The sequence below is a fragment of the Bos grunniens genome, chromosome 8 (genome assembly GCF_055505025.1).
Source record: "Bos grunniens cultivar Pamir isolate PY7600 chromosome 8, Bosgru_T2T1.0, whole genome shotgun sequence".
In the NCBI taxonomy this organism is placed as follows: Eukaryota; Metazoa; Chordata; class Mammalia; order Artiodactyla; family Bovidae; genus Bos; species Bos grunniens.
In genome coordinates this window covers 103,423,237-103,446,927 of record NC_141172.1, presented here as the reverse complement: position 1 = coordinate 103,446,927, position 23,691 = coordinate 103,423,237, and the positions used below count along the sequence as shown (strand labels likewise).

The 23,691-nt window shown below is 43.4% G+C and overlaps 2 protein-coding genes across 6 annotated transcripts in view; one reads left to right on the top strand and one right to left on the bottom strand.

The window, feature by feature from the left end:
- TMEM268 (transmembrane protein 268) overlaps nucleotides 1-23,691 on the bottom strand; it is an 82,748-nt gene that overhangs the window by 23,570 nt on the left and 35,487 nt on the right. For 3 of the 5 annotated variants that reach the window (XM_086413883.1, XM_086413877.1, XM_086413881.1), the window contains one exon: nucleotides 1,297-2,557. The exons of the other annotated variants lie outside the window; for them this stretch is intronic. The gene's annotated coding sequence lies outside the window, so the exon portion shown is untranslated. Of the gene's footprint in view, nucleotides 1-1,296; nucleotides 2,558-23,691 lie in introns of those variants that run through there. 5 annotated transcript variants of the gene reach the window in all.
- Nucleotides 14,743-19,865, top strand: TEX48 (testis expressed 48). Its single transcript, XM_086413890.1, has 4 exons — nucleotides 14,743-14,864; nucleotides 15,101-15,223; nucleotides 17,901-18,026; nucleotides 19,537-19,865. The coding sequence occupies exons 1-4, from the start codon at nucleotides 14,861-14,863 to the stop codon at nucleotides 19,638-19,640; spliced, it is 357 nt and encodes a 118-aa protein (XP_086270016.1). The 5' UTR covers nucleotides 14,743-14,860; the 3' UTR covers nucleotides 19,641-19,865.

The window sequence follows — 23,691 nt, the reverse complement described above, 5'->3', positions numbered from 1 at the left end:
TTTTCTTTAAGCCATCTCATTATTTTACACTAAAACAAATGTACCATAAGAGGTTAAGTCAACATAAAAAGTTGAATAAAAACAAAATAACGGGCTGAGATTCTGGTATGATGCTGTCACCTGCAAAAACTCTGAGGGTGCCATTTTCTTTTTGTTATTAAAGGGAGATTGTCAACTTTCTGTAGGCATTACAGAGTGGGTAACATCTAACTAAGACTCAAAATGGATCAAAGATCTACATGTAAGAGTTAAAACTATACAATTCTTAGAAGAAAATATGAGAGTAAATCCTTATGACCTTAGGTTAGGTAATTGATTAAATATGACATCAAAAACGTAAAATGAAGACATACAGACGGCTAACAAACACATGAAAAGATGCTCAACATCACTCATTATCAGAGAAATGCAAATCAAAACCACAATGAGGTACCATTTCACACCAGTCAGAATGGCTGCAATCCAAAAGTCTACAAGCAATAAATGCTGGAGAGGGTGTGGAGAAAAGGGAACCCTCTTACACTGTTGGTGGGAATGCAAACCAGTACAGCCACTATGGAGAACAGTGTGGAGATTCCTTAAAAAACTGGAAATAGAACCGCCTTATGACCCAGCAATCCCAGTACTGGGCATACACACCGAGGAAACCAGAATTGAAAGAGACACGTGTACCCCAATGTTCATCGCAGCACTGTTTCTAATAGCCAGGACATGGAAGCAACCTAAACGTCCATCAGCAGATGAATGGATAAGAAAGCTGGGGTACATATACACAATGGAGTATTACTCAGCCATTAAAAAGAATACATTTGAATGAGTTCTAATGAGGTGGATGAAACTGGAGCCTATTATACAGAGTGAAGTAAGCCAGAAAGAAAAACACCAATACAGTATACTAACACATATATATGGAATTTAGAAAGACGGTAATGATAACCCTGTATGTGAGACAGCAAAAGAGACACTGATGTATAGAACAGTCTTTTGGACTCTGTGGGAGAGGGAGAGGGTGGGATGATTTGGGAGAATGGCATTGAAACATGTACAATATCATATATGAAATGAATTGCCAGTCCAGGTTCGATGTACAATACAGGATGCTCAGGGCTGTTGCACTGGGATGACCCAGAGGGATGGTACGGGGAGGTGGGAGGGGGGTTCAGGATGGGGAATACGTGTATACCCATGGCAGATTCATGTTGATGTATGGCAAAACCAATACAATATTGTAAAGTAATTAACCTCCAATTAAAATAAAAAAATTTATATTAAAAAAAACATAAGCAACAAAAGAAAAACTGGTTAAGTGAACTTTATCAAAATTTAAAATTTTGTGCTTCAAAGGACACCATCAAGAATGTGAAAAGACAATCAACAGAATGCAAGAAATATTTGCCAACCATATATCTGACAATGGTCTAATATCCAGGATATGTAAATAGCTCTTAAAATTCAACCATAAAAAGGCAATCCAGTTTTTAAATGGGTAAAGGGGCTTAACAGACATATCTACAAACAAGATATACAAATGGCCAATACATACATGAAAAGATGCTCAATACAGTTAGTCATTAGGACACAAATCAAAACTACAATGAGATACTATTTATACTCACTAAGATGGTTAAAATAAAAAAAAAAAGACAATAACAAGTGTGTTGAGAATATAAAGCAAATGAAATCTTCATACACTGCTGAGAGTAGTACCACTTTGGAAACAGTTTGGCTATTTCTAAAAGGTTAAAACTAATTTACTATATGACTCAACAAATTCACTTCCAGGTATATATATCTAAGAGAAAAGAAAACACATGTCCACAGAAAAAAATAACCTGCATATATTCGTGGCAATATTTCCCATAGAGCAAAAAATTGGAGACAACCAAAATGTCATCAATAGACAAGTAAACAAATGTGGTATATCCTTACAATGGAATATTATTTGACAACACAAAGAAATGAGGAACTAATACATGTCACAACCTGGACGAACTTTTTTTTTTTTTTTTTAATGTTTGCTGTGGGTTTGTCATATATAGCTTTTATTATGTTGAGGTATGTTCCTTCTATTCCTGCTTTCTGGAGAGTTTTTATCATAAATGGGTGTTGAATTTTGTCAAAGGCTTTCTCTGCATCTATTGAGATAATCATATGGTTTTTATTTTTCAATTTGTTAATGTGGTGTATTACACTGATTGATTTGCGGATATTGAAGAATCCTTGCATCCCTGGGATAAAGCCCACTTGGTCATGGTGTATGATCTTTTTAATGTGTTGTTGGATTCTGATTGCTAGAATTTTGTTTAGGATTTTTGCATCTATGTTCATCAGTGATATTGGCCTGTAGTTTTCTTTTTTTGTGGGATCTTTGTCAGGTTTTGGTATTAGGGTGATGGTGGCCTCATAGAATGAGTTTGGAAGTTTACCTTCCTCTGCAATTTTCTGGAAGAGTTTGAGCAGGATAGGTGTTAGCTCTTCTCTAAATTTTTGGTAGAATTCAGCTGTGAAGCCGTCTGGACCTGGGCTTTTGTTTGCTCGAAGATTTTTAAGGACGAACCTTAAAAAGATAAATCACATTATATGATTTAATTTATATGAAGGAAGATTTTTAAGGACGAACCTTAAAAAGTTAAATCACATTATATGATTTAATTTATATGAAATGTCCTGGATAGGTAAATCCATAGAGACAGAAAGCAGATTAGCGGTTTCCAGGGGCTGCAAAGTAGGAGGGATGGAGAGTGACTGCTCATGGGTATGGAGTTTCCTTTCGGGGTGATGTAAATATTGAAAATTAGACAATGTTGCCCAGTTCTGTGAACATACTGAAACTACTGATTTGTACATCATAGAAGAACAAATTTTGTAGCATATGAATTATATCTCAATAAGCTATCACTTTAAAAACTGAATTTTAAAAAATAATCCAATCAGAAAGTGGGTAAAGAACATGAAGACATTTCACCAAAGAGGATATGTGGGTGACTAACAAGCATGTGAAAAGATGTTCAACATTAGTAGCTATTAAGAAAATGAACATTAAAAGCACAATGAGATACCAGGTCACACCTATTAGAATGGCTAAAATTAAAAAAGTGGAAGAAAAAAAAAACAAACCTGGAGAAGAGGCGAGAAATATAAACTGACACAGTCTCTCTGGAAAATCATTTGGTCACCAGCAAAGCCCATACACAATTCCCAAGAAATAAAAATAGAATCTGGGTAACAAAATAAAATCTAACCTTTTTTCCTTTTCCTTTGTGCTTCATGGAGCTTTACTTTCTCACAGGCTACCACTAACAGAGGCCTCCACCGGGCACTTCACAGCAGAGCTCTTAGTGAGAAACCATGGCGGCACCCGACACTGCAGCTCGGGGCCGCGTTTATTAGGACTGCACACGGCACTGCAATTCAAGATGGCGGCTATGAGCCATGCGCAGAGAGGCTGTGCCTGGTGCCGCGCTCTGGAGCATGCGCAGTAAAGCTGTGCTTGACCCTCCCCCACAGATGAGCGATTCCCTACAAAGCAGCGCGTCCTGATGGCCTGAGGGGCACGCAGAGAGCATGGACTCCCAAGTGGGAGCTGGCACCTCTGCTGTTGTTGTTATTGCTGTTGTTGTTTATTTTTTGGCCACCATGGCATGCAGGATTTTAGTTCCCTGATCGGGATGGGACCTGCACCCCCTGAAGTGGAAGTGCAGGCATTCTTTGATCCAAGAATAAAACTTTCACAGACTTTCCTGGTGGCTCGGTGGCTAAAAACCCATGCTTCCACTGCAGGAAGCACCAGCACTCATTTGATCCCTGTTCAGGGAACTAAGATCCTACATGCCATGCCTGAGGTGTGGTGGCAAGGGGGCCTTTCCTTTGCTTCTGAATTCAAATCAGTCTCATTCTATTGGAGGCAGGATGACCCTTGTTTGGGGACCAACTCGGGTAAGCTGGTACCAATTGGACACTTACTTGTAGAACTAAAAATGGATTTACCATACAATCCAGAAATTGTGCTCTTGGGCATTTACCCCACAGAAGTAAAAAAACTTACCTTCACCCGGAAACTAGTTTATGAATGTTGACAGTAGTTTCACTTGTAATGGCCAAGAACTAGAAACTACTCAAATGTTTCTCAGTTGGTGACTGCTTAAACAAACTGTGGCACATTCACACTGTGCATTATGAGTCAGCAATGAAAAGGAATAAACTATTGATACACGCCAAAACTTAGATGAATCTCAAGGAAATTATGCTGAGTGAAAAAAAAACTAACAAAGATACATGCATACTCTGTGTTTCCATTTGTGAAAACTCATGAAATGACATAATTCTAGAAATGGGGCACAGATCAATTGTTTCCAGGAGTTAGAGATGGTGGGGAGAGGGAGTATCGTGTCTATAAAGCAGCAGCACAAAGGAACTTGGTCGTGATGGTAGTTACGTCTTGGTTGTGGTGGCAGTTACATGAAGCCGCATGTGGTAAAATTGCATGCAGCTGTATACATACATTGGAGAAGGCAATGGCACCCCACTCCAGGACTCTTGCCTGGAAAATCCCACGGGCGGAAGCCTGGTGGGCTGCTGTCTATGGGGTCGCACAGAGTCGGACACGACTGAAGTGACTTTGCCATAGCCGTATACATACATACACGTATGAGTATATACAAAACTGGTGAACATCAAATGAGCTTAGTGGATTGCACCAATGTTAATTTCCCGGTTTTGATATCATTAGTAATACTAGATGTTAACATTGGACGAGTCTGAGTAAAGGATTCATGGAAACTATGCTCTTTTCTTTGCAACTTCCTGGGAATTTGTAATTATTTCAAAATAAAGTTTTAAAACCTAAATTTATCCTTATCCAAAATATAGTCTTCCTGAATTCTCTAATTCCACATCCACAGCTGTGACACCATCAGCCCAGACTCAACCTTCACTCTCCATATCCAATAATAATAAAAACAGGCCACATTTATTGAATGCTTCTTCTCTACCAGGCACTACAGTTGGCCTTCCATATCCAAGGGTTTCACATCCACAGATTCAAGCAACCATAATAGAAAAAGAGAAAAAGAAAAAATCTGGAAAGTTCCAAAAAGCAAAACTTGAATTTGTCACTCTCTAGCAACTATTTACATGGCATTTACATTGTGTTGGGTATTACAAGTAATCTAGAAATGATTTAAAGTATACAGGAGGATGTGTTTAGATTATATGCAAATACTACACCATTTTTGGAGAAGGCAATGGCACCCCACTCCAGTACTCTTGCCTGGAATATCCCATGGACGGAGGAGCCTGGAAGGCTACAGTCCACGGGGTCGCTAAGAGTCAGACACTACCAAGTGACTTCACTTTCACTTTTCACTTTCACGCATTGGAAAAGGAAATGGCAACCCACTCCAGTGTTCTTGCCTGGAGAATCCCAGGGACCGGGGAGCCTGGTGGGCTGCTGTCTCTGGGGTTGCACAGAGTCGGACACGACTGAATCGACTTAGCAGTAGCAGCAACACACCATTTTATATAAGGACTTCAGCATCCTCAGATTTGGTACCCTTGGGTGTCCTGGAGACAATCCTCCCTCAGATACAGAGGAACAACTATATACTTACAACATTCCATGAATGGTCTAAGGCAGTACTCACATGAACACTCTTATAATTCCCATTTTAAAGGTAAAAGAACTGAGGATGAGAGGGGTAAGTTACCATGGCAGGCTTCTCATGCAGGCAGCCCAACTCCAGAGCCCACACCCTCTGGAATCATCAGGTTCAAAATCCACCCATTCATCTTAGGCCATTGCCTTAGTTCAAGAGTTCATTATTCTCTTCCTGGACTAGGAAGTAGTACAGGAGCCTGCTGATTAGACTCCTATCTCAGATCCAAGAGGAAAGAAGCAACCATACCATATATTCTTGAACGATAAACCATCCCAAACAGAAGACAATCTCCCAATTTCTCCATGCAAAGATTTTTTTAAGTCTTTTGGGCAACTCGAATATATAAACATTTAGTGCTATGAGTGAAAAAAACCAGGCATTTATTTAATGTCTTATGGAAAAACCCAAATGAAATTTTTGCCTAATTCAATACAAGGATTCAATATAGGATGTTTGTATACAATGGCATATAATATAAAATCTATTAACTTGGAAATACTGCTATTCTCATTCTCCCGTTTTCTGAAACGATTTCATTCAAATACTTCTCACATATCTCTAACATTAGTATCCTTAAAATTTTCATAAAATTTTCATCTAACAGAGGTTTCCAGAGTATACTGTCTTCATTTCTAAGCTATTTTAAAAATAATCCTTTTGACCCCATCAATAATACTGTCCTTGAAAAGCTAAAAGATACATTTATACAAGCATCAACAAAAGTTAGGTTTTTAATATTTGTTCTGCAAGTCAGTAGTTTCGATGCTGGCTGCAACTTTAAAGTCATACTATATTATAAATCTCAAGGTTGGTAAGAGGCTACATCTTAATTGTTCTCAACAGGAAAAGGAAATAATTATGTGAAGTGATAAATGTGTTAGCTAACACTATCCTAGTAATCATATTGTGGTAGATAAATATATCAAACCGTATATTTGATACAAAATGTACAAACACTGTTGTACATCTCAAACTTACACAAACTTATATGTCAATTATATCTCAATTTTTTAAAGGGTGGTGGGGAGAAATTATCTGGGGAGTTTTTAAAATTCCCATTGCCCAGAAATAGTGATTTTATTGGCCTGTAAAGTGGGCACTGGGCGTGGCATTGTTCTTTTGGCCACTCTGCACAGCGGGTGAGATCTTAGTTCCTCGCTGGAGACTGAACCCGCAACCCCTGCAATGAAAGCTCAGTGTCTTAACTACCTGATCACCAGGGAATTCCCAAGCTTGACATTTTTAAAACTTCTGCAGCCTTTGCAAGAATCACCACTTACGTGTATAATAAACAATCTCCACAACGTAATTTAGTAGTTCTCAGTCTTGATTACATATGAGAATCACCTGGAAAGCTTTTTAAAAATACTTATGCCAGGGTCCACCCACTGCTCCATCCCTCCCCACCCCCAACCAGGATTCTAATTTATCTGGTATTAAGCCCCAGGGTGTTTCTACATTTTAAAAATATCTCAGATGAATCTCACTTTACAGCCAGAGTTGAGAACCGTCAACATTACTACACTTAGGAGGATTTCTTTACAAATGAGGTTTAAAAGTCTGTTTCGGTTAGGACACCTCCCACTCCCACAACATCATCTAGCCACCCTCCACCAGGACACCAAAAACTGGGCGGAATCTTTGCTCCTTTCTGTTCCTTTTGTTTCAGGTGGCTTCCAGAAGCATCAAAAGATAGTACTGATTGAGAACATTTCAACGTAATTTGGCTTCCCCAAATATAACTTGGTTGTTCCAAATAAAGGAATTGAGAGTGCCCCCCAAAGGGCTCAAATATAAAATATGCCTTTTCCTAGAAGATAGATTGGGAAGAGAATGCCACTTTATTTTTGCACCTATCATTAACAACAACCATTTCTTGAATGTTTACTATACCTAGGCACCGTGTTAAAGGTTTGCCTGATCCCATTTAATCCTAAAACTATAATTTCCAATTAAATAATAATAATTATTGCCATTTTAAAACCGAGATGCAAAGTACATTTGCCTGAGGTTACCCCCCAGCTGGGTATGAGACAGAACCTGGACCCAGGTCTTCTGCATCCAGTGCTCTACTGCCCCCTTCTGCCCAGCCATCCTCAAGAAGCCTTCACAAGAGGCACCAAGACTTCCATCCCAAGTGCCCGAAGGACATGGCATTGTGGACGGAGGGAAGGGCCACTAGAGAGAGGATCAGCAGACACGCTTCGCCCTTCCTGCACTGACCATCAGCCAAACCCCTCTGTCCCCAACATTCCCTGGTTCCCAGGCTCTGTGACATCACAGACAGCCCCATCTCTGCTCTGCCAGCTGCAGGTGAGTGAGGCTCAAGAGTTAGGTCTTAGAGCAGGAGGGGCATTTTTTCTCTATTTAAAGGGACATCGTCTCCATCACGCCTTTTCACTTTGCTCCAGGAAGCAGAGGCCATCTCTCTTACCTTGATCCCACTGCTTCTCTCTCTGGGTCCCAGCCTCCCCACCTGTGTTGAATGACACCCCCCCCTACCCCCCACCAAGGGCTCCTCCAGCTCCAGAAGTCTTCCTCATCACACAGAAGTGTGACCTCATCAATCTTTCCTGTTCTGGTCAAAGTGCTCCAGGGTCACTGGAGACCTGAAGTTCACAGTCACAGCAGGGAGGGGCGGGGGTGGCGGGGTGGGTAACCTGATGGCCCTTTTCTTTAGCTCCTGCTTCCATCTAGAGGAGGGCATTGGCAGTGCAAGAAACACCACACCCAGCCCACCGAGCCAAATCAAGCCCACATTTTCATCAGAATCAGCTTTTACAATTACTGAGCCTTTCCAATGTGCCAGACAGCTGTGCTAAGCACCTCCCATTACTATTCAATCCTCAAGACCACATTCAAGGGTAGATACTATTATCATTCCCAGCTTACAGATATGAAAACAGAGGTTCAGGAGAGTTATATTCTTTTAAATTTCATAGCTAATAAGTAGTGAGTCCTTAGGAATTATACCCCCAAAAATGTGCTTGTAATTGCTACACTGCCCTTCCTAAGATCCTCTCCATTTCTGAAGAGGGTTCAAAAGTTCAAAACTCTTAGTTATAAACACTTAGAGGAGAAAGTGGTTCTACCTGTCTCCTCAGTGAACTGCTGGGGAGTAAAAATATGAAAATCATCAGTACTAGATTCAGATAAACTTATATTTGAAAATTTTTGCTGTGCTGCTACTACGGAGAGATCCTCAAGACACTGGCTATGTATAAGCTGCTTTAGAAGAAGAGATCTCCATTTTGTTCCATTCAGTGTGTGGAACAAAATCTGACTTTAGTTACACAAGGGAGACCTACGCTTTGATGACAAAGTCTCCGAGCAAAACTAATGGCTGGTGTCTTAAGGGTTTGTGAAGGCGCTGAGTTAGTGGTATTTCAGAGGCAGGAGTGCCTAGGGATGGCAGACCATCGGCCATGAAAGTGTTAACTACTGTCTGTTACTTTCAGGAGAATGGTCATTGAGGTAAGAGTTCATTAACAGATTGAAGGCTTTAAACAGGTCCTGGTGATTATCTGTTATCAAGGTTACAGAGCGATTGGTCTTCACTTAGAAGTGTAGGAACTCCCCCTTTTGGCCCTTCCTAAACCAAAATTGCCGGAGAAGGCAATGGCAACCCACTCCAGTACTCTTGCCTGGAAAATTCCATGGGCAGAGGAGCCTGGTAGGCTGCCGTCTATGGGGTCGCTAAGAGTCGGACATGACTGAGCGACTTCACTTTCACTTTTCACTTCATGCATTGGAGAAGGAAATGGCAACCCACTCCAGTGTTCTTGCCTGGAGAATCCCAGGGATGGGGGAGCCTGGTGGGCTGCCATCTATGGGGTCGCACAGAGTCAGACACGACTGAAGCGACTTAGCAGCAGCAGCAGCAAACCAAAATTGCAGGAGATACTCTTGGGGATTGTACAGATCTTCACCACTGTTACTGACTTTCCTTAAAGACACAGTTCCAGTTTTCCACTTACAGGGATCTGGTGTTCAGTTTGAGCATCAACCAGCCTGATGTCTTCTTGTTTCTGTCCTTAAATTATCTGCAGAACCATATATCGGGCCAGTTGCTGCATAGAAGTATTCAACTCTCTGGACAAGAGGCAATGGATGACTAAGACAATTCAAACCTGTGAGCTATGGATTTTCAATTGGTGGTTTGTGCCCTAGGATGTGAGCAGAGAAGGCAATGGCAACCCACTCCAGTATTCTTGCCTGGAAAATCCCATGGCTGGAGGAGCCTGGTGGGCTGCATTCCATGGGGTCGCTAGGAGTTGGACACGACTGAGCGACTTCACTTTCACTTTTCACTTTCATGCATTGGAGAAGGAAATGGCAACCCACTCCAGTGTTCTTGCCTGGAGAATCCCAGGGACAGGGGAGCCTGGTGGGCTGCCATCTATGGGGTCGCACAGAGTCAGAAATGACTGAAGTGACTTAGCAGCAGCAGCAGGGTGTGAGCTGTTTTGTACTATGTCAGTAAACGTGAAGGAAAATGAGCACTTTGTGCTGTCCACCTCCTTTGGAGGGCTCACTGTCCTCAAAAGTCTAGGGTATTGATAACTCCATAAAGACGTTTTTTCCTTTCCAACACTGTGTAAGTCCACGGAGGTTACCGGGGAACTGGACACTTGGAAAGGTCCATGTAGTCATCAAAAAAAGAAAAACAGTCGCAGTTAGCATTGAAGACTCTGATGTTCCTACAAGAAATAAACCATGTCACCAATCAAGCAGTATCATTGTCCACTTTCATCAACTTTATTTGCAAGTTTAGAGGAAGAACAGGCAGGTGTTGAGTGCTAAGGCTCCTTAGAATGGCATCACTAGACAAGTCTGGACATTTGACCTTTGGCCATAATGGAACATGAGTTCTTCTAATGGTCTTTCTGCTCAAAGTATATGCAAGTATCTTCATCCATAGAATCCATATTCCCTAAGAACAGAGGAAATTTTGGTCCTGTTTTTATTTCAGAAACCAACTGTTTTATCTAGGAGGTCTTAAGTCATTTTGATTTCTAGTTAATATTTTAGGACTATTTGAAAATAACTTAGAGATCTAAATTGACATTTCTCATTCCAATTTATTGTCTCGAAGTCCACATTTCAGGTCTAAGTCCTTTGCAAGAAGAAAAGAAAAGTTTCCCTTAAGCTGTCGGTTTACCCCAGAATGTCCTGAAGTTTATTCAGTCTCCTATTGATTCATCTTGGTTTTGTTTGCAATTCTGAATCTTTGTCCAAACTACCATTCCCTTAAGAGAAAAGTTTTTATTCTTTTTTTAATAGCTTCTGAAATAATTTTATGTGGCATATTTTCTGTTTCTACACTTCTCAAGCCCTTGACTCTTTTAGGAATTATGCATGTGTGCTAAGTTGCTTCAGTTGTGTCCAATTCTTTGTGACTTCATGAACTGTAGCCCACCAGGCTCCTCTGTCCATGGGAGTCTCCAGGAAAGAATACTGGAGTGGGTAGCCATTTCCTTCTTCAGGGGACTTTCCCAACCCAGCAATCGAACCTGCATTTCTTATGTCTCCTGCATTGGCAGGCGAGTTTTCTACCATTAGTGTCACCTGGGCGGAGAAGGCAATGGCACCCCACTCCAGTGCTCCACCAGGCTCCTCCGTCTATGGGATTTTCCAGTCAAGAGTACTGGAGAGGGTCGCCAGTGCCTTCTCCGTCCCCCATGTTGAAGGTTAACAATTAAGTGAACTAACTGATACAAGTGTGATAATTCAGGGCAATAGTAGCTGAATAACAGAACCCTGAACTGGACTGCAACTTTCTGTTCTGAAATTTGGCATGATTCTAAATATTTCTCCTCAACTCAGCTCTCATCAGATTTTAAATTCAACCTCTATGGACCCACCTTCTTGTACAGGAGTTTTAGAGGAATATTGTGCAATGTTGACTGTTCGTTTCTATAGAAATGCCCCATAAAGAAAGTTTATGTAAGCAGTTAGGGAAAGGAACAAGAGAAGTTTAAGTGGGTGATAAAGATAAACCTGGGCTCTCCTGGTGGCTCAGACAGTAAAGAATCTGCCCAAACTGCAGAAGACCTGGGTTCGATCCCTGGGTCAGGAAGATCCCCTGGAGGAAGGCATGGCAACCCACTCGTCTTCTTGCCTGGAGAATTCCATGGACAGAGGAGCCTGGCGGGCAACAGTCCATGGGGTTGCAAAGTCGGACACGACTCTTTGTGCACTATTAACATGTGCACAAAGATAATGCTTCGTGGAGGAAGAGTGAGAGATGAAATGAAGCAAGTTTCAGGTTTGAGAAGGAGTAAGATTTTTTTTCTTCTTTCTGGGGTCAGAGTATATCAATCAAAGAAGGCTTCTATTAAGTATCTGAGTTTTTGTCTTCTCTCTTTTCTACTGTGCCTCTTGAATCTATTATTTTTGACACTGAAAGTTTGCCATAATGGACATTGTCATTTTAAGTCATCTAGCAAAATTTTTGTCATTAAGATAAACACATCAGAGTACATTGAATGAGACTATATATACAAAGCAAGAGTTTTTCTGGAAAGAGGCAGCAATTTCATATAGATGAGACCATGAGAAACAGGAAAGAATACACTGTGCTCTGCTTAGTAGCTCAGTCATGTCTGACTCTCTGCAACCCCATAGACTGTGGCCCGCCAGGCTCCTCTGTCCGTGGGGATTTTCAAGGCAAGAATACTAGAGTCTGTTGCCATGCCCTCCTCCAGGGGATCTTCCCAACCCAGGGATTGAACCCAGGTCTCTCCAATTGCAAGCAAATTCTTTACCATCTAAGCCACCAGGGAAGCCCAAGAATACTGAAGTGGGTATCCTATCCCTTCTCCAGGGGATCTTCCCAACCCAGGAATCAAACCAGGGTCTCCTGCATTGCAGGCAGATTCTTTTATCAGCTGAGCTACCAGGGAAGCCCAAAAGAATACACTACAGTTAGTCAAGAGTTTATACTTTGCATGGCATCTTGAATTTCTTGGCCAAGGAGAACCTTAAAGAGTTCATATGATCTATGCCCTGGAAATCACTAATTCCAGAATACAGGCTGAGAAAAGTGACCATTCATAGATGCTTTAACCTCTGAGCCACCAGGGAAGCCCCTTTAACAAGATAGACATGTGCTTATGAAGGTTTGGAGATACCCAAGGCAAAACTTTAGCAATTCCCTTCCTACAAACTGACCACCAGTCTAACAAACCTCCAACCATTAGATCCCAGGGCTGCCTGGTGGGGTGGTGGGGGGTGGCGGGGGAGGGGGTAGCTGGCTAGACTTAAAGCCTCCATTCCCTCCTATGAAGCACTGCCTTCTACACTCACATACATGAGGTAATCTAGAACAGAGAAAAACCCCATGAAGCAAGAGTTTATATAAGTAGATGAAGAGAACTGAAACTACAGCAAGCAGCAGAAGAATCTGTATTAATGGCAAGCGTATTTGCTAAATGATGCATCTCCAAAACAAAAGATCTGATTGCCTCATATTAACGTCCATTTGTTTATAAATCCTAAGAAAATAAAACAAATTCATTAAAGAGTCAGTGAAATACGTCACAGCTCAAATTATGACAGAAAACTCGATTGGCAGCAGATCCAAAGGACTATCAGAGATTGAGGCTGCTGCTGCTGCTAAGTCGCCTCAGTTGTGTCAGACTCTGTGCGACCCCATAGACAGCAGCCCACCAGGCTCCGCCGTCCCTGGGATTCTCCAGGCAAGAACACTGGAGTCTAGATGGGCCCAGAAAGTACCCTTCTTGGTCCAAGGATCCCACATAGTGGAGACATCTGTATGTGTTTAGTCTGCTGAGGGTATGTAGCCACAATATATAAAGGATGCTATCAACATATTGAATAGCTTATGTGCAGGAAGTTAAAGATTTTTGTATTCATTATTAAGAAGTCAGTTGTGGCTCAGCTGGTAGAGAATCCACCTGCAATGCAGGAGACCTGGATTCGATTCCTGGATTAGGAAGATCCCCTGGAGAAGGAAAAGGCTACCCACTCCAGTATTCTGGCCTGGAGAATTCCTTAGACTGTATAGTCCATGGGGTCGCAAAGAGTCACACACAACTGAGCAACTTTCACTTTCACTTTACTAATAGAAAGCTATTGCCATAATTCAGGGTGGCTTGTTTGGTATTACAGTGGAGAAAGTGAGACAGAAATGCCTACGAATGAGACAACTCATCTACTGAATTGAGTATTGTGAGGGACATCTAACCAATACCATGAGAAGAATTTTCTACAAGGGGGTTTTACCACTGAAAGGGAAAGGAGAACAGGAAGCATCCAGAAACCTGGAAAAGTTGGTACACAATGAAAGAACTTTGGGATGAAAACAAGGCCTTTTTCTGGACTGTCCAAACTAGGAAGATGCTTCAAGTGATCATGCAACCTAACTTCCTCTTATTACTGGTGAGGAGCCTGAGACAAAGAGAGAAGCAAGGACTTACTCAAAGCCACACAGCAAGTTGGTAAGAGTGTGCTTCATCACCATGTTCTCCTGCGACCCAGACCAGCAGAACAGTTTTGTAGCCAACGAGCTACATGAAGGGAATGACCATTGACTAGGCACTTTGAGTACCCAGCGCCACAGAGGTCACTTTGTGTATGTTTAAACCTTTCCATCGGAGAAGGCAATGGCACCTCACTCCAGTACTCTTGCCTGGAAAATCCCATGGATGGAGGAGCCTGGTAGGCTGCAGTCCATGGGGTCGCTAAGAGTCATACACGACTGAGTAACTTCACTTTCACTTTTCACTTTCATGCATTGGAGAAGGAAATGGCAACCCACTCCAGTTTTCTTGCCTGGAGAATCCCAGGGACGGGGGAGCCTGGTGGGCGGACGTCTATGGGGTCGCACAGAGTCGGACACGAGTGTAGTGACTTAGTAGCAGCAGCAAACCTTTCCATTTGCAAAGCAGGCACTACGATTCCCATTTCCCACAGGATAAAAGTGAGGCTCGAGAAAGTTAAGGAACCCACACCTAGAAACAGAATAGAATACAGGTCTGCAAACACGTTTCTGTGCATCTCTGCATGGCCCAGCATTTTGCTGCAGTGACGTCCGACCTGGAGCATGAGCATTTTTCACCCTCAGTCTTATGTTTATTTAGGAAACAGCCCTGCCCAAGAAACTGGGCTCAAAGATCAGCTGATTCAAAAAGGCAGCCCTGCAAGCAATGCTGAAAGAATAGAGGCTTCAACTCCTTTCCATGGGTAAGAAAATTTTGTATAAAACAGGGGAAATGACTTTAAGAGAACCACTACACTCCCCACTGTAGCTCCATGGGGGAGCTACAAAAGATTTGGGAAAGGAGAAGACTATTATACCTTGGGGGAGGCTGAGCCTATATGACCCCCCTGCTCCCTGCCATCACAGTGAATTTCCAACGGGGCATCTGGAATTCAGGCCCTGGATCCCAAGGGCCCCCATTCCTTTTTCTTCGTATTAGCAGCTCACCAAAACCTGGCCTCGAAGATCTTCTCTTCATGCTGCAAATGCTGTGAGAAACCTGATGCTGCAGATGACGCCAAGATCCCCAATCAAACCCAAGAGCTTCAGCTGTTGAAGCATGGTAGGTACCAGGCAAGAATGCCCTGCCCGGCCTCAGGAGACCTCATATTGCTCATCCCCCTCTTGCTGAGATGCCCTCAGATTTCCTTCAGCTTTTGAGTGAATAATGTCAACCTAAAATGAGGTGAAGACTGACCGGCTAAGTAACAAAACTGATAAACAATAGAGCTTAAAATCTTGATACTTACAGTGGGATACTTGGACTAGCAACATCAGCATTCTGGGGAGTTTGTTAGAACTGAACTTTCAGACCCTACTCCAGACCTGCCAAGTCAGAACCATTATTTTAATATGACCTCAGGGAAACCTGAATGTATATCATAGTTTGAGAATCACTTGTCTAAAGACTATAAAGATAGTGCTTAAGAACCCTGCCTTAGGTATATCTATGACTGATTCATGTTGAAGTTTGGCAGAAACCAACAGAATATTGTAAAGCAATTATCCTTCAATTAAAAATAAATAAATTTAATTTTTTTATAAAGTTTTTTTATAATTTTTTATAAAAGTTTGTTTTTTATAAACAAATCAACAGAAAGAGCCCTGCCTTTGGGGCTGAGGTTAAATTCAATCAGCTCTGCTACAGAACTGGACAAGTCAAGTACCCTCTCACTCCGAGCTTGTGTCCTTACCTGTAAAACAGGGATACTTATACTGTATTATTGCTTTTCAGAATCACTTGGAGGGTTAAAAGAGGGAATGTATAGAAGCAAAAAGCACAGGGCTTGCACAGAGTAGGAATTCAACAAAAGTCAACAAATGAAGACTATAGTATAAGGTATTGGTCAGGAGAAGACAGGCTCTGCTGCTGCAACAAACATGCCTTTAAATCTCAATGGTTTACAAAACAAAAGTGTATTTCTTGCTCATGCAAAGTCTGTTACATATTATTTTTCACCTTTAGCCAAGGCATATGGAACACACAGTTTCCAAGACTATCAGGTATAAGAGGGAAGAGAGAAAGAAGGCATCCTGGCCTTCAGTTTGTAATTATATCCTTCTTAATGATCCAGGACAAAAGATGATAGTGGAGAAGACTCGGGGTCAAAATCAGCAATTTCAGACCCCAAAAAATATGCATTATTGTCAAGATCAGGCAAAGCTAGGACTAACACACAGCTGAGTGGTGAGTGGTGGCATGGTCCTACTGGAGACGTGGCAGTTCAATGGCAGGAAAAAAATTCTCATGGCATATTTTGCCAGAAATCCATACCTAGGAGCCTTTAAAACATTTCCCCTGGGAATATGGGATTGGCCAAAAAGTTCATTCAGGGTTTCCCATGTATTTTATTCCATTGGATTTTGACCAGCCAAATAATTTCATGATAAAAAAGAAGAATCTTAAAAGCGTCAGCTCCTTTTTCCAAGATGATAGTAAGTACTGAGCCCCTGTTAGATGCAAGGCACTGTCTAGGCACAGGGACCCAGCTGTGACCAGGTAAGTCCCTGACTGTTTCAGAACTTAAACACTAGAAAAGTGGTCTTATTTAAGTCCCATAATAACTCTAAGAAGTGGATCTGATTATCCAGAATGAATGTATTATTTTGCAGTTCTGAAAACAGAGGCAGAGAGAGATGAAGCAATTTGTTCAAGGTAGGCAGCTAGAAAAGAACAGAGCTGTTTATTACAGAACACTGCTTAGTCTGTTGACAAGACTGTGTTACACAAGAATCTAGGAGTATATAAACAAAGTCTTATATACAATGTGCATCACAGTGGTGTTTATGGTAGAGAAATTTGAAAATAGTCTAAACACCCAAAAATAGAATATTGGTTAAATAAATCCTGAATTATCCATAGAATATTATGCAACCATTGTTTTTAAAGCTTACTGACATAAGAAAACAGCTTATGATACGCAGAAAGTAAAAGCATGCATAACATATAGGATGTGATGGACTATGTAAAAATTGTTGTTGCTCAGTCATTAAGTTGTGTCCGACTCTGCCACCCCATGAACTGCAGCACACCAGGCTTCCCTGTCCTTCACCATCTCCCAGATTTTGCTCAAACTCATGTCCATGCAGTTGGTGATGCCATCCAACCATCTCATCCTCTGTTGCCCCCTCCTCTTGCCCTCAAGCTTTCCTAGCATCAGGGTCTTCTCCAGTGAGTCAGCTCTTTGCATCAGGTAGCCAAAGTACTGGAGCTTCAGCTTCAGCATCAGTCCTTCCAATGAATATTCAGGGCTTATTTCCTTTAGAATTGACTGGTTTGATCACCTTGCTGTCCAAGGGACTGTCAAGAGTCTTCTCCAGCACCACAGTTCAAAAGCATCAATTCTTCAGTGCTCAGCCTTCTTTATGGTCCAACTCTGTTAAAAACATCCATAGGCAAACCCTGGAACTGTGATCATATCTGAGGGAAGTGGTGTTTGGGGCATTTTTTTCCTACTTCATATTCTTCAATATTTCCTAAGCTTTTGTATAATGTATATGAATTATACTTATAAATGGGGAAAAGTAAACTTTATGCTTGTAAAGAAATACATATTTTGAATCCAGTACCTGCTTATGAGGGGGGAGAACTTAGAAGACTAGCCATGCTGATTCAGGTACACCTCATTCCATAAGTATCGCCGCCGGTCCATGTGTGCGCTCCAGAGTTGACAAAACACTTTGGCCTCTGTGACCTCCTCTGAGCACCCCACATGACCACGTGGAATTACCATTGCCAGGTGTGCAGAAGGATGAGCTCAACAGACAAAGCCTCAAGCACAGTGATGCAGCACCCTGCATGAGTATGGAGAAAGCCACGCTCCCCTCAGAAAAGACAACTTCTTGTTTCAGCAGCAGTGAGTATGGTGAGTTTGAAACCGGGGCCCTAACGCTGACCGGGAACCTCTTGGGTAGGGAGCCTTGTCCTCATGTCCAAACCCAAGTTTGATACTGAGCTCAGTGGGATGACAGGAGTGGCGGGACTCCTCCCTTTAGGATGCTGCAGTCACATTCTAGAACACACCAGACAGAGCCCAGAGAAAGACCTGCCTGTATGATCCTCCGAGCTGGGAATTACATGAGGAGCAGGAGCCCTGAGAGGAAAGAATACACGTCCATACTTTGCTTCTAAGTCCCCGTGGCAATGTCTTACATGTGTACAGTGTGTGAGTGTTCGCGTAATGTCTGCTTCAGCCTCCAGATGGTAAGTTCCAGGAGGGCAGGGCCTACATGAGTGTCATTCCTCCAAACTCAACCAGATTCATAGCAGATAAACACGCCAAAAAACGCCTGTGCATTGAGAGTCTCCAGGTGGAGGAGGATGCCTCTGAGTCCTGGACTGTAGCCATATCCAGGAAGAAGAAATGTGGCTCCCTTGATGGGCACCGACGCTGTGCCCAGGTGACCTCACATAGCTCACAACCACCCCATGAGGCTGGCTGTTGAGAGGTAAAGGTCCTCCAGCCCAGTCACTTCAGAGGGATTCGCAACAGGGACTTCCCTGGCAGTCTAGTGGTTAAGACTCCACACTTCCAATGAAGGGGGCACAGATTTGATCCCTGGTCAGGAAACTAAGATCCCACATGCCACGCACATGCCACGGGGCACAGTCAAAACAACAACGAAAAGGCTACCAACCCCTTCTTGGAGTAATGTATTTATATGCATTTAATAAAATACACAGAATTATAAAGGACATCAATTACATATCATATATATGTAAGATAAATAAGATTCCACATTTGAAACAAACAAACAAAATTCTCATAACAGCTAAACCCTCCTTGCAACCAAAATCTCAAAGTCCAATTTCTATAAAAAATCAGAGGTCCTGCTGTGCTTGAATTGGGCATGAGTGTCTGGGTGCCCCACTAGCTCCCCTCCCCCCACAGGGCTCCATGGTGCATAGTTTAAAAGCCCATCTCTGATTGTATAGAGGAGGCTTCAGTCCCTAGTGGGAAGGGGCTTTCCCAAAGCTCAGCAGCTGCTGCTGCTGCTAAGTCGCTTCAGTCGTGCTAGACTCTGTGCGACCCCATAGACGGCAGCCCACCAGGTTCCGCCGTCCCTGGGATTCTCCAGGTAAGAACAGTGGAGTGGGTAAGCTCAGCAGAGAGAGGTGGTAATGTCAGAACCAGGCTGGGCCCAGTTCTTCTATTTTCTAGGCCAGTGCATTTCACAAGACAAACTGCTGTCACTTCATGCTCCGATAAGAGTACCAACACGTCCCAGACCGGGAGTGGAGGTGGGGGGGCGGGGGGCACATGACTTACAGACTATTCCAGAATCTGATCCTGAACAGGGATGGAGGTGACCGCAACAGTCCATCCAGGCCCAAAGCAGAGTCTTCGCTCAGTGTTCTTCCCTTTCTCCTTTCAGATGTAAATTTACAAGTTTCCAAAAGAGGGTTTCACAAGAGAAGGCTCAGCCGCTACTCCCAGGATCACTGGCCGTACCAACCATGCCTCATCGGGAGGCCCTGATCATTCTAGACGGCAACCCCCTCGCAGGTCTGGGAGCCTGCGCAGCTGCGGAGAGTTTTCAGGAGAAGGAGGGCGGTGCACCGGAACCATGAAGACTGATTCGGAAACTCCCTTCCAGGAGGAGAAGACGTCTGAGCCAACGCTGTGCCGCCAACAAGAGTCACTTCAGACCCCAAAAAGCCACTTGGGAGGAGCTGCCTCCAATTAAAGTCTTTGGTGACGTCACAGGACTGTGTCCCTCCTCTCTCCCCTCCCCCTTACCGGTACATCCAGTTTATAGAGGAGTTCATCCATGTTTGTTACATGTTGTGGGCCTTTATTTCTTACATCTAGATCCTTGTTCCGTTTCACATTTATCATTATATATATTAGGTATGGATCCATATCTTTTTGGACATTTATTTCAAAGACCATCTTTGGCCCAATCATTTGCGATGACTCCTTTATCCTCGTGTACAAAAATTTCGTATGTATTTTGGTTTCTTTCTGAAATTTCTATTTTATTCCACTGTAAGTCGGTCTGGTACCACCTCGTCTTATTCCTCCATTTTTTTAAATTTATTTTTTAGTTGAAGGATAATTGCTTTACAGAATTTTTTCTGTCAAACCTCAACATGAATCAGCCAAAGGTATACATATATCCCCTCCCTTTTGAACCTCCCTCCCATCTCCCTCCCCACATTCCTCCATTTTTTAAAAATATAAACATTAGTATCTATTTGTCTAGATCCATTTAAAAAAAACATTGATATTTTGGGGGATTTGTCTGGCGGTCCAGTGGTTAGGACTGTGCTTCCCAAGCAAGGGACACAAGTTTGATCCCTGGTTGGGGAACTAAGACCCCCACATGCTGTGCAGTGCAGCCAAAAAAAGAAAGAAAGAATTGATATTTTATTGTGACTGTACTAAATTTAAAAAAGACGCTTACTTCTTGCAAGAAAAGTTATGACCAACCTAGATAGCATATTGAAAAGCAGAGACATTACTTTGCCAACAAAGGTCCGTCTAGTCAAGGCTATGGTTTTTCCTGTGCTCATGTATGGATGTGAGAGTTGGACTGTGAAGAAAGCTGAGCGCCAAAGAATTGATGCTTTTGAACTGTGGTGTTGGAGAAGACTCCTGAGAGTCCCTTGGACTGCAAGATCCAACCAATCCATTCTAAAGGAGATCAGCCCTGGGTGTTCTTTGAAAGGAATGATGCTAAAGCTGAAACTCCAATACTTTGGCTACCTCATGCGAAGAGCTGACTCATTGGAAAAGACTCTGATGCTGGGAGGGATTGGGGGCGGGAGGAGAAGGGGACAACAGAGGATGAGATGGCTGGATGGCATCACTGACTTGATGGACGTGAGTCTGAGTGAACTCTGGGAGTTGGTGAGGGACAGGGAGGCCTGGTGTGCTGCGATTCATGGGGTCGCAAAGAGTCGGACACGACTGAGCGACTGAACTGGAACTAGTACTAAATTTTAAAATTAACCTAGGAAAAAAATATAAATTAACATAGGAAGAACGAACACCTCTACAATTTTGACTCCTCCCATCCACATACAAATGGCTTTTCATTTGTTCAAACCTACTTTTTTGTCTCTCAGGGCTATTTTTCAATGTTCTTCATATACATTTTGCAAATTTCTTGTTAAATTGGTTACTGCCATGATAGCACAGAGGCCAAGACAGGAGGGGAAGTAGCAGCAGCACTGCCACCCCAGCAGAGAAGGAACTAAAATGGTATAACCCACTTGTAAAGCAATTTGAACCTTTTAAAATTCCACCTCTGATCACTTCATTTGCCAATTACTAGCAGTATCACTTTAGCCAAAATACCTAATAAATTTTGTGCTTCAGTTTCCTCATCTGTAAAATGGGTACAGCAATGACATCTACCTGTGGCACAGCAAACTATTAGCCAGTTCTTCACCTTTCTTGGCCAAGTCTTCTTGGGTGAAGTGTCCTTTCCTCCCCCTTGACTTTGAACTTCATCATATGACCTGCTTTAACCAATGGAAACCTAGTAGATGGAATACCAATAGAAGCTTAGAAATGTGTTCTCACAGTAGGGCTTGCTGTCTCATGCCTCTAGAATCCCCCTGAGAAGAACATGCCCCAGCAACCTATTCCAAGGAAGGAGCTACATGAGGCAGAACCACCCCAGCAGCCTGATGAACATGGGCAGACGCCATGGCATCGTGAACCGAGGGAAGGTCAACGGGACAGAGGGTCAGTAAACGTCCTCCCCCTTCTTTAACTCTGTGGTCCAGTCAAACCCTTCTATCCCCAACATTCCCTGGTTCTCAGGCTCTGTGACATCACAGACAGTCCCATCTCTGCTCTGCCAGCTGTAGGTGAGAGGGGCTCAAAGGTTGGGCCTGAGAGCAGGAAGAGTACTTTTCTGTATTTAAAGGACAACATCTCCATCACTCCTAGGCACCTATCCACTTTGCTCCGGAAGCAGACGCCATTACTCTTCCCATGACCCCAGTGTTTCTCTCCCTGGGTCCCAATCTCCCCACCTGTGTTGAATGACCCCTAAGGGCTCCTCCAGCTCTAGGAGTCTTCCCCTCTGACCTCACTGATCTTTCTCGTTCTGGTTGAACTGCTGTGGGGTCACGGGAGACCTGAAGTTCACAGCCCACTTGGGGGCAAACCAACGGCCCTTTTCTTTAGCTCCTGCTTCCATCTAGAGGCTGTCATTGGTAGTGCAAGGAACACCACACCCACCCCACCCCAGCCAGCATTTCTCCTGGTAAGACAAAGCCCATGCAGATAAACTCTAGGAGGTGTTGGAATGCGCCAAGGGCTCTGCAGAAGAATGAACAGGGACTGCCAGGGGAGGGGGAGGGCCATTTAAATAGGGTAAATAATTCAGGTAACTTGGCCAGAAGACCTCACCAGAAAGATGACCTTTAAGCACAGCCTTGAAGGAGGGAGGGGTGAGCTTGCGGATCTCTAAGGAAGGGCGTTGCAGGCCAAAGGTGGAGCATGGAGCATGTGCAAAGGCAGTCGTGGTGGGGTGCTGGGTGCAGCTGGATAAAGGAAGGATGAGAGGAGACCGCAGGGGTAGCAGTGAGACTGTGAATTTTTGAGGGAAGTCCCAGAGAAGGACTTGAGCATTTCCTCGACCTCACACGAGAAGCCAAGGAGCAGAGGGGTGACACGATCGGACTTACACTCTCAGCTGTGTTGACACTAATGGAGACTGGGCTGGGAGAGGCCAGGAAGCCATTGCAATAATTCAGGTGAGAGATGGTGCTGGCTGGGAAGGGTGGGGAGCCGGCGCCCACGGGTGAGGCCAGGAAATGAAGCCAGTGTGATGTTAGTAAAGACAGCCACCAAGATGGAAATTCCCAGAGTGGGGCTTTGGCCAGAGGGAAGAGGGAGCAAGGGCAGGAGATGCCCAGGCATCTGGGAGAAAGAAAGGAGAAACTGGGACTGAGACAAGGGCTTGCAGCTTGTGTCATCAGAGCCGGAAGGATCCCTGGAGAGAAGGTGCAGCCCAAGTGCCTCCTATTACAGACGGGAGCCTGGACTCAGAGCTACTGAGCAAGTGAGTGATGGAAGCAAGAGTTCAAGGAGCAAGGCTGAGCTAAGTTACCTATTCCAGTGGGACTGGAAAAAGAATGCGTGCTGAGCCAGCATCTATACGCACCTGCCACCCCAGTGGTCACCGTGCATAGTTAATCACTTACTCCTTTAAGGTGGGTACCACTCAACACTAGTGTTTTCCAGGCAGGAAAGTGAGGCTCAAAGAGATTACAGAATCCACCCAAGAGCACAGACCTAGAAAGCAAAAGACAGATCTGACCCCTAAGCATGGGCTGGCCTGTGGGCGCTGCCAAAAGTCCTGGCAGAGAAGGGACTGGCTTTCTCTGGCTGTAATCTTCTATTCATTTAGGAAACAGCCTTGTCCAGAGAACTGGGCCAGACTCTAAGATTTGCTGATTTCAATAAGGCGACCCTGGGGTAAAGACTGGGCTTCCCAGGTGGCGCTAGTGGTAAAGAACTAGCCTGCCAATACAGGGGGTGCAGGAGCACGAGGGTTCCCTCCCTGGGT